At 52.2% G+C, this 16,367-nt stretch overlaps 3 protein-coding genes across 8 annotated transcripts; 1 reads left to right on the top strand and 2 right to left on the bottom strand.

The window, feature by feature from the left end:
* Window positions 1-416: 416 nt before the first annotated feature.
* On the bottom strand, window positions 417-2,483 carry LOC122614196 (gastrin/cholecystokinin type B receptor). The gene is made up of 3 exons (XM_043788718.1): window positions 2,130-2,483; window positions 1,700-2,071; window positions 417-1,533 (listed from the first exon to the last, which is right to left on the bottom strand). Exons 1-3 carry the CDS (start codon window positions 2,481-2,483, stop codon window positions 652-654), a joined length of 1,608 nt encoding a protein of 535 aa, XP_043644653.1. The 3' UTR covers window positions 417-651.
* Window positions 2,484-2,810: 327 nt separating this feature from the next.
* On the bottom strand, window positions 2,811-14,856 carry LOC122612466. Of its 6 annotated transcripts, none has more exons than XM_043786113.1 (8): window positions 14,489-14,856; window positions 13,025-13,420; window positions 5,286-5,371; window positions 4,950-5,199; window positions 4,196-4,877; window positions 3,996-4,129; window positions 3,794-3,934; window positions 2,811-3,736 (listed from the first exon to the last, which is right to left on the bottom strand). In XM_043786113.1, the coding sequence occupies exons 2-8, from the start codon at window positions 13,315-13,317 to the stop codon at window positions 3,568-3,570; spliced, it is 1,755 nt and encodes a 584-aa protein (XP_043642048.1). In that variant the 5' UTR covers window positions 13,318-13,420; window positions 14,489-14,856; the 3' UTR covers window positions 2,811-3,567. The 6 variants fall into 6 exon arrangements, with proteins under 6 accessions (XP_043642048.1, XP_043642047.1, XP_043642049.1 ...); XM_043786112.1 differs by having other exon boundaries at window positions 13,025-13,559; window positions 14,545-14,856; XM_043786114.1 differs by having other exon boundaries at window positions 13,025-13,406; window positions 14,545-14,856.
* Window positions 6,768-9,006, top strand: LOC122612467. The gene is made up of 2 exons (XM_043786117.1): window positions 6,768-7,700; window positions 7,752-9,006. Exons 1-2 carry the CDS (start codon window positions 6,768-6,770, stop codon window positions 9,003-9,005), a joined length of 2,187 nt encoding a protein of 728 aa, XP_043642052.1. The 3' UTR covers window position 9,006.
* Window positions 14,857-16,367: the final 1,511 nt, after the last annotated feature.

The following is a 16,367-nucleotide window of genomic DNA, read 5'->3' as shown; positions in this document are numbered from 1 at the left end:
CATTGTTCCAAGCGGAAGCCCCTAGTATATGATACAATCTAGTTCTATTGCAATACAGCCTCATTATCTCGTTTACGATCTGCTGACTCTGGAATGAGTGTTCCAGTCAGGCTAACTCTTTGCTAACGTTCGTTTCGACCACTTTTGATATTTTGGCATGACTCAAATTGCTAGAGTTTAGGTTCCGTTTACTAATAACTACGATTTTAGAAATGACCAAAAACAGTCTGGTTTGCCCAAATCTAGTCACATTCACACACATTTTTGCATTATAATTTGCCAAGTTTAATAGCCATCTTAGTTATCTATATATAGTTTAAAGTGGCACTTGGAAGGTCTTCAGTTTGGGTTATGATAATGACTAAGACCTTCCCCATGGCGAGTGTGCCAAGTGTTAATGGTTAGTTAGCTGCCAACACCCATTCGCTTTATTCCTCATATTTACACATTAGACGAGGTACATAATATGTGAGCTTATATCTTATATGCGTGCTACTGTATTCGTGGGTGATATGCCCACCGTGACAAACCGTTTTTGCGACTGAATGGGGGCTGGATCCATCAATCAAGTTCTGGGCTTCTGCTCACCGTTGGGCCATCCGTATCCGACAAACAGCCGGGTGCAGCCGGGTGATTTATGAGCAGCGCCTATCAGGCGGAGGACTCGATTGACGCACTCGACGAGTCACCGCACTGCTTGTAAATGGAGAACACCTCCTGCTTGTAGCTGAGGAACCGGCGCAGGCTACTCGGATCCGGCTGCACCTGGTCGGAGTGCGGATCCGGCTGGTCCACGTCCCGGATCACGCTGGTTGCTGCCCCATCGCGGCTGGGATGGCTGGGATGGCACCTCCAGCTGAAGGTGGGTGGCCGCAGGCCGCAGCAGCAGCTGCTCCTGTCCATCTGATCCGTGGGCATGCCATCCTGCACTTTGCCGGGCGGGCAGCCGAGGAAGCGCAGAACCTTCTGCTTGACCAGCGACACTGTCCGGATGGTTTGGGTGAGGAAGGTGTAGAAGATGGGGTTCAGGGCGCAACTGAACAGGTTCAGGATGCCGAAGCTGAAGTACAGCAGCCAGTCGATGGGCTCCGAGTAGGAGCCAAAGAGCCGCATGATCAGGAAGACCCAGGCGGGCAGTCGCAGGCATATGAACACCGCCATCATCAGCAGCACCACCACCACCATCCGGCGGTGCCTCGCCTCCCTGGCCAGAGCAGCAGCGGTGGTCTTCTTGCCGGGATCCCTGGCCCGTGAACTTGGACTCTTGGGCGGCAAGGGAGTCTTCTCCAGCGCAAAGGGCACCGCCACTCCCATGGCACTGACCAGGGTGGAGGGCATGAGGAGGTCGTTGCCATTCGACATGGTCTTGAACTGACCCTCCTTGGGCTCCTGCTGCTGCACCTGCTGCTCCTGGTGGTAGTGCCGCCGCAGCCACAGCTGCCTCGCAATCACGGCATTCAGCCAGAGGAAGGACACTATGCAGGGCAGGAAGATCAGGGTGAACAGAATGACGTAGTAGAGTCCGACGTCGTGCTGAAACGGAATATTAATAGAATTGCATAAATTGTTTTCCACCCGGCTGATAAGATAATCCGAACATTGATTCAACAACCTGACAGCCCCCCGCCCAAATCCCCTTAATCGCTGTCAACTAAGCGAGTATTAAGCGATTATCCAGTCCAGTCAGTCGTTGACTTACGTCCCCGGCCAGGCACATGTGCACCATTTCCAGCTCGGTGACCACCAGCTCCTCGGGCACAGCGGTGGCCACCTGCACCTCCATCCCGCCACTCTCCTCGCCAGTGTCCTCGCCAGAGTCCTCCACGTCCAGCAGAAAGATCCTCTGGTAGTCGTAGATGCCCAGCAGCGGGCCAGAGGAGCCTATGGAGCAGGCCCAGATGAGCAGCATGCACAGGGTGCTGAAGCGCTTGTCGGGACTCCAGAAGCCCAGCACGGGTCGCATCACGGCCAGGTAGCGGTCCAGGGCGATGGCCACCAGGGTCAGGCTGCCGGACAGCACCGACGTGGTGGTGATGAAGGGCACGAACTTGCACATGAAGCCACCAATGGTCTGGGGAGATTTGCAATTAGTTACTATCACATGTGTGCTCAATCTTCTCGAGACTCACCCAGAGCTGCAGATACTCCGCCTGGAACTGGGCCATGTAGGACACGGTGCAGAAGACGCTGGAGACGAGGTCACTGCAGGCGAGGGAGATGAGGCAGGCCCTGAAGAAGGGCCGCAGCTTGCGGCGGGTGTTCACGTAGAGGGTGCCCAGGTTGCCGGAGAAGGCCAGCACGAAGAGCACGCCCACCACGGCGGAGAAGGCGTGCCGCTTGAAGCCGTTCAGCTGGCTGAGATCGCCCACGAACACGCCCGGAAACGGCTGGATGGAGGGCTTCGGCGTGGCCTCTCCGCGCTCCGCGAAGGCCCATTCTAGGTACAACTCGAGCTGGTCGAAGGTGTAGTGGAGCAGGGCCATTGGCGCACTGGAGCCCGAAAGTATGCCGCGCAAGGGTTGCGAACCTGAAAGCTTCCGCGAGCAAACTGCCGCCGAGCCGACGAGATTTATGGCCACCGACTACCGATGGGTGGTGGATAGTGGGTGGTGGTTAGTTTAATGTTTCATTATCGGGTGCCGCTTATCGCCCAGATTGCCATCCGCTGTCATTATTATGCGCAGCTCGTTGCACACGCCATCGCCATGATGATGAAGATACGAGAGGCAATCACTCATCCCATTCCCATTCGTGCCCCAAAAGCTTCTTGCTGCGGCGGAGTAAAACACCTTTCCAAATTGGCAGCAGTGTTCGGTAGCAGTGGTTCACATTTATTTGCGACACCTTCGTCCTTTACGAGTATAGCACATTTGTTTGTTTATTGTCTCCTTTCGGTTGCATAAGTTCGGCTTCAAAAAATACAACGCTTTCAACGCTTCAATGCTTTCAACATATATGTTCGTTTGTTCGCATGTCCGACATGGTACATGCATATATCAATCTAGTGTAGAGCTAACTGTAAGCTTAATGTACAAAAGAACTACTCAAAACGCCTCGACTACGGTGTAAACTTAACAGCGAAACTATCATTAACGTTAAACATTAAACTAGGAGTGCTAGGGCTAGAATCTAGAAAACGAGCTTATCGAATAAAGCGGAGTGGGCAACCAATGAAACAGTTTATACACAGTTTATAAACATTTAACGGCTAGCTACGAATACGGATTACAAAACTTACAAAAATTACAAAACTAAGCACTCGCGAATACTTGGAATCAAATGGCAACTCAATCAGAAGTCACACGCACACACTCACTCGCGCCCACACAACACATGCCTCGCTATTGTTATTGTATATATATATATGTTTATACATATATATAGTACTCGTATATGGAGCTAGGTGTATAGTCTTTTAACCAGCATAGTTCTTGTAGGATAGTAGTAGGTAGTAATCGTAGTGGATAAGGTAGCTTTACAACGACGGATAGTTCAGTGTTTGTATTCGAAAATGCAGCGAAGCTTTGGGCTTTGGGTTTGGTTGGCTTGTGGTTTGGGGAGTAGCGCTTAGTAGAAGGACTCGTGCGATCCGTCCAGGCACTGGCTGGCCATGTGGAGGGTCAGCGCCTGGTAGGGCAGCGTCTTGCCCATGCTCAGGTTGGCGGTCACGTACACCTGGTAGCTGTAGCCCGGCATCAGGTTCAGTATGGTCTCCGTCTCGATGTTGTCCGCACTGCTGAGTGGTACATCATATTATGGCATATCATTTACATATAGACTGTTCCGAACCCACCTCTGCTGCCGCTCCCTGCAGTTCATCAGCGCGAAGTTCCTGTAGTGCGTCACCCGCTTGGGCGCAAAGTCCATGCAGTAGTTGGTGAAGTCCACCACGCTGCGGTTGCGCTGTGGCAGGTTGAACACAATGATGCAGTAGCTGCCAGTCGAGGGGAATGCAATTCAGTTAAAATAGCTTAATAGAAGACTTTGGAGCTTACCTCAGCTCGCGTTCATCCGGCGAGCCATTCCAGGCAATGGTGGCTCTGCTGCACCGCGTGCGCACATTGAAGACCGTGGTGTTCTGCGGCAGCTCGGGCAAATCCCGGAACAGAGCCTCGCTGCTCAGGGCCACCTGGAAAGTAGTAATATATAGTACATTCTGGACCAGACCACATAGTCCGCTGTGTGATGATCCTACCATGACTTTCTGGGCTCGCAACGCCTCATCGTCGTTGCTGGGCTCGAACCGCATGAGATACCGCTGCCCCGGAAGCACTCCCTTCTGCCGAATGTACGTGGGACTGTAGAAGGCCTCCGTTTGGCCCACCTCGCTGCGCTGGCGCAGCAGCTTCACCCGGATCTCGCTGCCCGAGCAGGGGATCAGGAGGTGCCTCATGAATGGCTCCCCCAGCTGCCGTGTCGTCTGCGGCACCTTGAAGCTGTACACCTGCTTGCCGTGCTGCCCGCCGATCTTGAGTTGCATCAGGGCCTGCTGCTTCAGGACCAGTGGTTGGGTGCGGTTGAAGTTCACCTGGCTGCTGGCCAGGCGCAGGGTGAGGTTCTGGCGACCCTGGTGGACGCCAAACAGGTCCAGGTGGTAGCTGCTCCGCGGGAGCAGGCGGCGCAGCAGCTGCTGGCGCCTCTTCCCCGTGCACACGATGTGCACATTCTGGCGGGGATTGAGCCGCCGTTCCCGCTGCGGTGGTGTACCCCAAATCCCCTCCAGCGGACCACCTGCCGCCGCGCAACTGGGAGTCATGGGTCGCTGTTCCGCGTAGGCGGACACCGCCTGGCAGAAGTGGCTGAAGCTCATCCGCGGCGTGTCCGTGGAGAGTCGCTGAATCACCAGGCAATAGTGCATGGCATGGAAATCGAACTTGCTGAAACGATTTAGAGTAAGTGATATATGAGTATATGAGTAGGTGCAGTAGAAGCATCAAAGCAGAGCTCACCTCATTTCCCACTTGACGATCATCTCGCGCTTCCGCACGCGGTTCTGGGTGCGAATGGCGATCCGGTGCGTGGCGTTGAGGAGGGGCCAGTCGTGCTGGGGATGCTCCGCCAGGGCGTCCACCTTGAGGGCTCCCGAGTGGCGGGCGAGGACGAAGAGGTCGTACTGGCCGCGCAGGGCGCAGGGCAGCACCAGACTGCCCACAGCCACACCTGGCCCAGGTGCCACTGCCGCCGGCCGGAGGGGGTTTCCTGCAGAGGCGGTGGCAAGCCGAAGGAGGCAAGGTGGTTAGTGGAAGGAGGGACTCGGACTCGGCTCCACAAGGGGGCGGACTTACCTGTCTGATTGTAGTACATCTTGCGGCCCACGGGCGCCGAAAAGCGAATCGTTAGCGGCGTCGAGTCGTTCAGGTTCAGCACAAATCTGGAAAACGCAGAACGAGATGAAGATGAAGGCGGCTCTTCGAGGGGCGGAGTAAGTGAGCTGTTAACGCCCTTTGTCAAAAATGATGACACTAAATTATCACACGCAATTTGTTTTGCCGCCTGTCTGCGCCGAACTGAGCCAAGTGAGTCAGCGGCTTTTGCTTTTGGCCATACCCTTACCACGAATAGAAGATCATTTTGTTGAGATAGTGGGTGAGTTTGGACTATTGTCTTATACTTTAATTGAGCAACAACTTATATCCCTTACAAACCCTACAATTGTGTTTAAAAGTATGCATACTTCTAGCTACCTCTGCCTAGCAAGTCGCTTTGATTATGGGCTATCAGAAAGAGTATCCACTCTTCGACTGCCGCTGTGCTTTCGCCAGCTTTGTTTATCCATCTTCGCTGATGCTGCTGCAACTTTGTTGCAACCAAAGATTGAGTCCAAGTCCCCTGGGCACTGGGCACTGGCCCTTTGCTGAACTTGCTGGCTCTTGTATTGTAATTAAATGCGAAATTTACGAGCAATTTTTCTAATGACAAACTGCTGAGACAAATGAGCTCGCCGATACACCCACATGGACACTGGGGCATGCGGCATGCGGCATGGGGCACATGGACACAGGGAGCTAGCTGCTGGCTGCTCGCAGCTGGGCAAGGATGCAGTTTTTCGAGGGGCAGGATGGCCACTGGCCATTGACCATGCCATTGCAGCAAATGACTCATTGACTTGGCGCGATGGCCGGCCATCTCGAGTTTTATTTTTATGACCGGCTACTTCCGGCCAACGCCATGGCCCATCCTCCACGTCATCATCCCCCGCAAGCCGGACGAGCGAACAGAAGTTGGTGCCACATAGCCATTATGCCATATAGAACCATATAGTGGGTCCGTCGTATTTTTGGCCGCCCTGCCAAAAGGTTTGGATTGATGGAGTGTTTTAATGCATTTCGACCATTGTTGGCGGCGGCGCCACTGCGACTGAGCAAATATTTGCTTTAATTTAAGCCTTGCATGTTGCAACGGCGATTGTTTGCTGATTTCTGTTGCCTTTGTTGCCTTTGTTGTTGTTTTTGGGGGCATCCTCGTTGTCGGCACGCTGACAGCAGTCAATTATACAAGGCAAACATCGGCCAAAGGCGAAAGTTGAATGCGCTTCCGGATGCCGAACTCCCGAATGACTTAATGCACTTGTATCTACCAGCCAGCAGTGGGTGTTACATGGACAGCATTATCATATTACACCGATTTTAGTTAGTTTTTGTTCTTCCAAAGACCTGAAACCCATATACCCACGAAATGGAGTGTAGGACATACGTCACATCACCTGCCCACTGAAATTCACACCAGCCGCAGTTAATTCGCAATTGTGCGACGTGACAGAAGCAATAATGTGGTGCAATAATCCGGGTGTCATCACCATCATCATCATTACCATCTTTCTGGCGCAGATTTTCCCTCCCGTCCAGGGGATTGTGAATCCTGCGAACGAGACGGCCAACACGGTGATCTTCATGCTGCCCGAAAAGGACCTGGGACCCGAAGTGTGGAAGGCCGGAGTGAGCTGCCTGGATAGCTTCTCCCAAATCTTCTTCTACCGCAAGCCGTCGGAGCGCTTCACCAGAGCCTACAACTTGATGCTGGTGAACGCCTTCAATCTGTCCAGTCCCGCGGACCAGATCCTGCAGGGATTCAGCAAGCTCATCAACGAGGCAGCCACGAATCCGGGGCCGCCGCACAGGGAGGAGCTCTTCCAGATGCGCGTGGCCACCGATTTCAACATAGCGCATGCGAACCACGATAAGGATAGGGGGGAGCTGATCCTGGCGGACAACTATGTGATAGTGGTGGACTCGGTGAGTCGATTGAGAGACCTGATGAAGAACAAAATTGTTACGATGCGATCCTGGAATCCAGGAGCACGCTTTCTGGTGCTCTTCCACAATGCCACTCTGCGGAATCGTGCTCTTGGCGTAGCCACCGATATCTTCAAGGACCTAATGCACCTGTTCTACGTGCACCGAGTGGCGCTGCTCTACGCCAACTCCTCCATGAACTACAATCTGCTGGTCAACGACTACTACAGCAACGTGAACTGCCGGATTCTGAATGTGCAGAGTGTGGGCCAGTGCCACGATGGCGAACTTTACCCCAACATAGCTGTGGTCAAGGCCTCCATGGTGGACTACGTCTCGGGATTCAGTCCCCGGAACTGCACCTTCTTCGTCTGCTCCTCCATCTCCGCTCCCTTCGTGGAGGCCGACTGCATCCTGGGACTCGAGATGAGGATCCTGGGATTCATGAAGAATCGCCTAAACTTCGATGTGAGTCGCACCCTTTTGTGCTAAGCTAAGAACTAACTACCCACTGTTTAGGTAAACCAAACCTGCAGCCTGGAGTCACGTGGCGAAATGGAGGGTCCTAGCAACTGGACTGGCTTGCTGGGGAAGGTGCAGAACAACGAGTGCGACTTTGTGTTCGGCGGCTATTATCCGGACAACGAGGTGGCCGACCACTTCTGGGGATCCGATACCTATCTGCAGGATGCGCACACCTGGTACATCAAGCTGGCGGACAAACGACCCGCCTGGCAGGCGATGGTGGGCATCTTCGAAGCATACACCTGGCTGGGCTTCATCCTGATCCTCGTCATAAGCTGGCTGTTCTGGTTCACCCTGGTCGAGATTCTGCCGGAGCCAAAGTACTACCAACAGTTGAGTCTGACGGCCATCAATGCGCTGGCCGTATCCATATCGATAGCCGTCCAGGAGCGACCCATTTGCGAGGCCACGAGGGTGTTCTTCATGGGCCTCACGCTGTACGGCCTGAACGTGGTGGCCACGTACACGTCCAAGATGATAGCCACCTTCCAGGATCCCGGCCACCTGCACCAGCTGGACGAGCTGTCGGAGGTGCTGGAGGAGGGCATTCCCTTTGGCGGCCATGAGGAGAGCCGCGACTGGTTCGAAAACGACGACGACATGTGGATCTTCAACAGGTACAACACCTCGCCGGAGTTCATACCGCAGACGGAGAACCTGGAGGCGGTGAAGTGGGGCCAGCGCTGCATCCTCAGCAACCGGATGTACACGATGCAGTCCCCGCTGGCGGACGTCATCTACGCCTTTCCCTACAACGTCTTCAGCAGTCCGCTGCAGATGATCATGAAGGCGGGCTTCCCCTTCCTCTTCGAGATGAACAGCATCATCCGCCTCATGCGCGACGTGGGCATCTTCCAGAAGATCGACGCGGACTTCAGGTACAACAACACGTACCTGAACAGGATCAACAAGATGCGCCCCCAGGCCACGGACACGGCCATCGTCCTGACCACGGAGCACCTGAAGGGACCCTTCTTCATCCTGGTGGTGGGCAGCTGCTGCGCCGCCCTCACCTTCCTCGGCGAGCTGCTGATCCGCAGCTGGCGGTACCAGCTGGTCAGCAGGAGCAGCGAGCAGCAGGACAGGAGTAGGAGTAGGGCCGGGAGGAGGAGGAGGAGGAGGCAGCGCAGAGGAGGGAAACCAGCAAAGGACAACCGCTGGCAGCGCCAAGTTCAAGTGGCTCCAGTCGTTCGATTTACGCCAGTCAAACGACGCAAAGTTTTCCAGGGACAAACAAGTCAAAAGTAAACTAACCCAAACTAACTCCCTAGCTGGCTGCGATAAAATTGACTCAATTCACATAAATTTGCAATTGAGAGACACTGACTCTGACTGTGACTGTGACTCTGACTGGCAATCCCCAGTCCGTCGTCCCCCCTCCATGCCCCCTCCTCCGCCGCTGTCTGGGGCGCTTGTCTGGTCTATAGTCTATATAGAATATAGTATAGCATAGTGTATGGTGGTCTGGTCTGGTCTGGTCTGGTCCGTGCCGCTCGGGTCGCTTCTGTTACTTTTCACGCGAAATACTTAAAATCAGAGACAAAATTCTATTTTTGCAAACAACAACGGCGGGGAGTCTGTGCCCGTGTCCGTGCCTCTGGGATTGGGATTGGAATTGGCATCGGGTGGAGTGGACAGGAGGGTGGGGGGACGAGCTGCCTCCGCCTTCCGCAAATTGACAATCAGCTTCAGCTTTCCCAGCTTTCCCAGCTGCTCCACTGTTTCACTGTTTCACTGCTCCGCTGGCTGGGAAAACTCCGGGCGAAAACAGAGATAAAGAACGAGTTAAGCAGATATCCCCATAAGTGGCGCATTCGCTGATTGCAAAGGAAGTTACTGCAGAGCAGCAGCAGCCAAACAAATATCGCTCCGATATCAGATGGCCCAAGTTTGGGTTCGAGTCGAAAATATCCCAAATGGAATTGCAAGTAGCGCCGCGGAGAAGGGACAACTTTTGGCGAATTATGTGAGTTACGGGAAATAAATACGCTGATTCTTGGGGAATCCCACTGAATGGGCAGTAAACTAGGTTGCTGGAGCTTAAGTCATTCATATAAAAACGTGGATTACTTTCCATAAATAAAATTGAAGAAGATACGCAGCATAAATAGCAACGAATTGGTTCTATAAAACATTCTATAAAGTATTCAATAGTAGCTGCGGATACTTTCAGCATTCAAATGAAATCCACTAGATACTAGATATTTGGAGTCATAAATCAGATTGCGCCTTGCATATTTCCCACGGCAACTTGTTGAGACAATTTATCATCTGTTTTCATTAATGGATCTGGTGGCAGACACTGAGTGCCGGGGATTACTCATCATCCAAGCCAAGCCAAGTGCCAGTGGAGTTCGCCCACTAGCCCATTTCTCCCAGTCTCCCAGTCCAGCAGTCTCCCATTTCACTTGTGATCCTGTTGTCGGCCAAGAACATAACAATTATTTGATATCTCTATTATTCCGATGATACTGATTCTGATTCTGTGAGTGATTCACGCCGCAAACAATGCGAAACAAAGACGCACTCAATTACTCACACCGAAATGGGCACAGTGAGCACTTAGTGTCCGTAATTCGAAAATGGCTTTCCCTTCCCCTGTGGCATCCCTCCCCTTTTCCCCTTCTCCCCTGCTCTTTGGGATTGGGAAATTTTAGACTATTGAACTATGCTGACGAGTCGTCCGACTAGGAGCGACGCCCCTCTGTCTGTTCGGTTCGCTTTGGATTGCACTTGGCTATCTCTCTGCTGATTCTGATTCTGATTCCGATTGTGATGCTGGTGCTGATGCTGATTCCTATTCCGATTCCGATTGCTGCTCGGATGCCCATTCCCATTACATCTCCCATGCCGCAGACTCAGCCTCAGACGGACTGCGTCTGGCCGAGTATTTTCGTACTCTGTCGAGTGCTAAAAATACTATACCCACTACATGCCCACTCGCAGGAGATCTTTTCTGGCGGCGCACAACGATGACGACGATGTGAAGTGAAGTGAAGTGATGTGGACGTGGATGTGGATGTGGATGTGGATGTCGATGTGGATGTGGCTGCTGGGTTTGATGATGATGATGGGGCATTGGTCATTGTGCGAAATTCAGTTTGTTTTGCTTTCGCTTCTGCTGGCCGGCCGGCAAGGTCTGCGTGCGTAGTTTCGGTTGCGACCCGAAAACAAAAAGTCGAAAACTAAATTATGCTTCGCATTTTATGGCAATTTGTTGCTGGGCCTGTGGCTCCTTTGATGCGCTTACAAATAAATAGTTTCACGCCATAAAACTGGAGATGCGGGCGGGTTTGCCGAGTGTCGGCCGGCAATAAAAGTTGTTTACACGCCGAGCCTGCGGCGCACATAAAAATGCAACGCCAACAACAATCAAACAACAGCATCAACATATTAACAACATTTTGCCTCCATTCCCTGCACAAGTCGGCCGAGAGGGGGGATTAGTTGGTGGATTGCTTCGTAACGGGGTGAAAAGTTGCACCAGGGAACTTAAAACCTCTTAATATAAATGATGCATTGAAAAATAAACAAAATAAACCTATGTGGAATTAAGTAGGTAAGGATTACTGATTCACTTCTGACACATAATCATCTCCATAATTTTTCAGAACACTTCGTTTTAAGAGGTATCCGCCAGTCGAGGCGGTTCCTCCGCAGGCAGCCACACAATCACCTTTCCGGCAGTTTTGGGGTTTGTTTTGATTTCAGGCCACTGACTGGCTGCCCCAACTAGCGAATGCCACAGGTGGCCGCCAGTGGCATCCGCGTCCTGAATGATCGACTTGCGAATGCGAATCGGGAACTGTGCACTGCGTACTCTGTACTGGGAATGGGAACGCGAACGGGAGCGCATATTGCGCCGTCGAATTAAGTCGTAAAATTAATATTTATGATTTGTTTGCGCAAAAGTATAATGCGTCCTCCCCTTGATTGGCGGCATGGCGTGGAAGGATACGCACGGGGCCCCTAGGAATGGGAATGGAAATGGGTATTGGGAATGGAAGTGGGAATGGAAATGGGTATGGGTATGGGCATGGCCTGCTGATTCTAGCAAAACGCCTAATGGCTGCACGCGCCATAAACGCGATTCTTGCCAAAGCTGCGGCTCTTTAGCAACAGTGCCCACTCGCTCCTTTCACACGCTCAGCAAGCCGGGCAACTCGAGCCGAACGTCACGTACTCTGGTTCTAGTGATGGATCTGGGCTCTCGGATCTCCGATCTCCCATCTCCCATCTCGGATCTCGGATCTGGCTGGTCACTCGAGCTGCACTGGGGCAATTGGAGCACTCTCGCCGGGTCGCGCGACAATGATGTACACTCCATACGAGAGGGAACGAAAATGCAGAGAAAAAACTCTAAAAACGAACCGAAAAGAAGTTGACGACAAGCCACGACATTAATTTGAATGTTTGCTGTGGCATTCTGTGGCAAATGATCGAGTGTTATACGAGCCGCGGGCTTCCAGTTTCCCCGCGTCGCAAAAACGGGAAAAAATCTAGGCACTGGGTGCACGTTCTCAATGGAGAAGATGAAAACTGAAATCCCGGAGTCCGGAGCCTAAGCGAAAACGTGACGGGCCTCTTTTGACCCAGGCCCAAGCTGCGGCCCATTGGAAACCAATGAAAATCGTAAAAAAAAGAACGTTACTCATACGCCACGTGCAACGCAGTGGAAACAGTGGGGCAGACTCGGATAAGAAACTTTAAGCTGGCTGCCAATACAGTCGAGTTTGTGTATTTAGGAACTTTTATCTTAAGAATAGCTACTCTCTTAAATGAAATTATTAAGAATCTAGCTTCATTCTCCATCTCCTATCATTGATTAAAGTGACACACGTGTCCCAGTCCAAGAGGTTTCACTAGCAACTCAGCCTGCCCCACAGTGCGATTTGTGGTGGCAGCTGGAAGGACAACAAAACTCGCACACTAGACAAATAAGAAGAGGAGCTACGGAAACACACACATGGAGGAGCGTAAAAAATCTGGCTGTGGATGGTTTTTTGTTTGGCCAGCCACACGTCGTGGTTATAAATTATTTTTTACTCCTGCTCCCGTTCCAGCTCCCGCTCCTGGCGGCTTTCTTTGGACTTGGAGAGGCGCCCCTAAGTTTGGCTCCTCCGGCCATCTTTCGGATTTGTTTGGCCGTAATTTGATTTGTGTGGCAGGCGGCGTCGCCAGCGCACTTAGCCGTATTGCCACCCATCGTCACAAACCCAAAAAGCCAAAAAGCCAGAAAGCAAAAGTCGCAGCCAAGCCGCACTCACCGCTTCCTCTGCCGCTCCGCCAGAGCTATGTGCACGGGCACGTCCACGTAGAGGTCCTCCAGGTCGTCGAAGTCCTTCAGCATCTTGCGGTACCGCTGCAGCGAAGGACACTTCTGCGGCGCAACTGGCGTCGCCCTGGCCGCCGGCACACCGGTGTCCGGAACCAGCGGGTTCTGCAGCAGCTCCGTGGAGTCCAGGATGATGCGGTTGTTGGCCATCGGCAGGTGGGAGATCTCCGCGAGCAGCGACGGGCTGAGCAGGAGCAGCAGCAGCAGCTCCACTCCTGGCGACATGGTGCTCCTTGCTTTTAGTTCACTTTGTTTGCTTATTTTTCACTTATTTTCTTCTTTTATTGGAGTTTTGGGGTTTCTTGGGGTTTTGACTAGGTGAAACAACCTTTGAGTGCGAATTGATTTGCAATTTTCGTTAAATGAATTGCCTTTTGATTGGCGTATCAGATAACTATGGTTTCAATGCTCGGCAAATTGGATTAATTTCTTGTTGGGCGCATGTTTATTAATTGAACTAGAGGCCACTTTTAATTGGCGACCGAAATTCACAGAATAGTTTACTTAATACGTTTAAATTGAATCAGAAGCTCTTCACAAAATGCTGTCTTTTCTGCTACATAATTTATGAACTCAAGTCCCCGCTTAAATAGACAAACACTCCGCTTTCTCAGTAAGTTTTGCAGTTCTAAACTTTGCTAGCGTTAATCCACTTGTTTTTCAAACTATAGAAATACTACTTTCCAACATCTCTAGCACTTCTAATAACGTTAAAAACTTGAATGTCTGCAATTTCTCCTTGGATGAAAGCTCCACAAATGCGCTGGGATACGAGATATTGTGTTGCTGCCCGACTTTTAATTCTCTGCCTGCCCCGAGGAGGAATAAATTGCGTTTCGCTTCTAATCCGTAAAGCCGAAAATCCGACAATCCGAAAATCTGAAAAACCCGAGATGCGATGCCCTCGCCCGGAGTCGCCTCCACCCGCCGCCCGCCACCCTCCTGCCGCACCCACCCCCGCGCTACTCGCCTCCTGATTTTCTGTCCTCCGCTCAATTAAGGCCTGTCAAACCTTTGACACACGTCGCCTGCTGCCTGCTGCCCCCAAAAATCCCCCCAAAATCCCCCAGCTGCCACCCACTTTTCTCCTTGGGCCAAGAAAACGGGCAAAAAATAAAAATGAATTTCCTTGCGACTTTTTCTTGGGGGAGTTACGCTGTTACGCTGTGCGTCGGCTCCCCGCTTTGGAGATTCGGGCCCCAATTAATGGGGGCTGCAGTGAGTCGATTCTTGGAACTGTTAGATTTGCTAATTGCGGCTGCCGCTGACCTTTCGCCCGGACTCCCACTTTAATTACGCTTCTGCGAATCTGCGTGTGCCGCAACAATTGGCCGTGTGGCGGTGTGGGCGGCGCGAACGGGGGGCGTGGCGGTGGTTGGGGGTTTGGGAACACCACCTGTGGCTGCCGATACACGAGCAATTAGCCGATGGCCCACGCACGAGCACTCTTACTTTTGCGTGGCGAGCGAGCACTTTTCATAAATTCGTATTTTGATTTGTGGTTGCACGCATAGTTGGGATTCTTCAGCGGACTCTTGCCGGCTTTTCCGCCGCCCCGACTCGGGAAAATTGGTTGCGTTTCGCGTACGAATTTTCCGTATTTCCACTCGCGTAGCAGCGTAGCACACGCGACCGTTTCCCGGGTGCGGAAGTTCAGCTCTTGCCACTTGCCGCCACTTGTTTCCGCAGTTTATGCTTCTGTTTCTGTTTCGGATTCGGATTCTGATTCTGTTTCGCTTTCTCGCTCGTCCTCGTCGTCCGTCTGCCTTGACGTGCAAACGCAAAATGCCCGAGAGTCGTGCGCAAAGAAAGCCAAAAAGCCCGAGCGTCGAGAGCAGGAAGCGACTGCGACGCCAGCGCCAGCAGCGACCGAGGCGGCGACGCCAGCAGCGGCAGCGGCAGCTCGCAAGGAACGAAGAAGGCCCCAGCGAAAAGCCGAAGACGAGCCGAAGTCGCCACACGCACACACACTCGCGCACAAAGGCCGAAAAACGGCAAGATGGAACGGTACTCTGGAGCATCGACTGCTGGATACCCGTTAGGCAGTCTGGCAGCAGAATATGCTGCATACTTAAAAGCGCCGCACGCAAAATAAGGTGTGCGCCATAAGTGTGGAGTAACTTTGATTCCACAAGTGAGTTTCGAAAGTGGGAACTATGCCTCATGCTTAAAAGTGATTAATTGATAAGCACCCCTCGGCCCAACTCTTCCCCAAACAAGGCATACCCCTTCTACCCCGCGATTAACGGGTATGGGAAAAGAATAAGAATAAGAATACGAATAAGAAAAAGAAAAACAATACATACACTTCGGCTCTCCCCTAATTAATGCCCTCGCTCTGGGCCTGCCCCATTGATGGCTTGTGTGGCTGCTGCTTTGTGTCGCGCCAACATTTTGTGGATTTTTGGATTTCGTTTTCAATGAAAACCAGAACTGAAGCAGCCAGCCGGGCAAGAACAAGAGCCCAGAATCGGCGGAGCAGCCTGATGTGCGTTGATTTTTTATGTGCCGCACGTGACTTTCGGTGGAAAGCCTGAGCGCCACTCGGCCGCGTCTCGGTGGCCAGCCGCCTCGGATAGGGGGGCATCCCCGCCAGCCATCCGCATGCAAAGTGCCCCACAAGAAATCGGAGCTGGCCGAAACACGGAAGATAAACATTAGATCCGAGTGCCACTGGCACTGGTGGAGGAGTGGCAGTGGCACGGAGGCGTCGAAGTGCAGCGGAGTGCGGATTGGGCTGGGGATTGGGGATTGCATGGGGTTGGTGTTGTGGATGCAACATGCGATGAGGCGATGGGGCGATGGAGCGATGCTTTGGAAACGCTTTGACAGGCGAGTGTTTGCCGATTCGAGTGCATGTGCAGCTGGGTTTGGGTCTGGGACTGGCTATTACATGTGTCCCCGAGTGATTAGGGCCACTCCAGAGCGGCGGTCGCAGCTGTATCGGTTTCTGCAGCCAAGGCTGCGGCTGAGTGGAGTCCATTTCGGGGGATTAAGTCATTAATGGCAGCAGAATACACATACAAAGGAATACACATGTTATTCAACTACTTTTGGCGCATTTTATAGCACTAAGTTAATAATAAGTTAACTTCACTGCTTTTAATAAGCCATACCAAACTTGAAGGCACTGAGTTTTTATGATTGATATGCCAACATTTAGAAGTTCACTTGTTTTTAAGCTAACTCACTTTTGAATATTCGGCTCTTTTTGTTTTGTAATTCAAGAGGCAGCGAACCAGAAGCCTCGTAAATGTCAGCTCCAAGTTGTTATG

This window comes from Drosophila teissieri, chromosome 2R (genome assembly GCF_016746235.2).
Source record: "Drosophila teissieri strain GT53w chromosome 2R, Prin_Dtei_1.1, whole genome shotgun sequence".
NCBI classification, from domain to species: domain Eukaryota; kingdom Metazoa; phylum Arthropoda; class Insecta; order Diptera; family Drosophilidae; genus Drosophila; species Drosophila teissieri.
Note: the sequence above shows the minus strand (reverse complement) of the source record. Positions and strands in the feature narration are given on the sequence as shown.

Excerpts from the sequence above, each read along its gene's own strand:
- LOC122614196 (XM_043788718.1), bottom strand. The coding sequence starts at position 2,483 with ATGGCCCTGCTCCACTACACCTTCGACCAGCTCGAGTTGTACCTAGAA. Across the intron at positions 2,072-2,129 it reads CGGAGTATCTGCAGCTCTGG|ACCATTGGTGGCTTCATGTG; the intron begins GTGAGTCTCGAG and ends AAATCTCCCCAG. Across the intron at positions 1,534-1,699 it reads ACATGTGCCTGGCCGGGGAC|CACGACGTCGGACTCTACTA; the intron begins GTAAGTCAACGA and ends ATTCCGTTTCAG.
- LOC122612466 (XM_043786113.1), bottom strand. The coding sequence starts at position 13,317 with ATGTCGCCAGGAGTGGAGCTGCTGCTGCTGCTCCTGCTCAGCCCGTCG. Across the intron at positions 3,935-3,995 it reads CCGGATGAACGCGAGCTGAG|CTACTGCATCATTGTGTTCA; the intron begins GTAAGCTCCAAA and ends CTCGACTGGCAG. Across the intron at positions 3,737-3,793 it reads TGCAGGGAGCGGCAGCAGAG|CAGTGCGGACAACATCGAGA; the intron begins GTGGGTTCGGAA and ends TGTACCACTCAG.
- LOC122612467 (XM_043786117.1), top strand. The coding sequence starts at position 6,768 with ATGTGGTGCAATAATCCGGGTGTCATCACCATCATCATCATTACCATC. Across the intron at positions 7,701-7,751 it reads AGAATCGCCTAAACTTCGAT|GTAAACCAAACCTGCAGCCT; the intron begins GTGAGTCGCACC and ends CCCACTGTTTAG.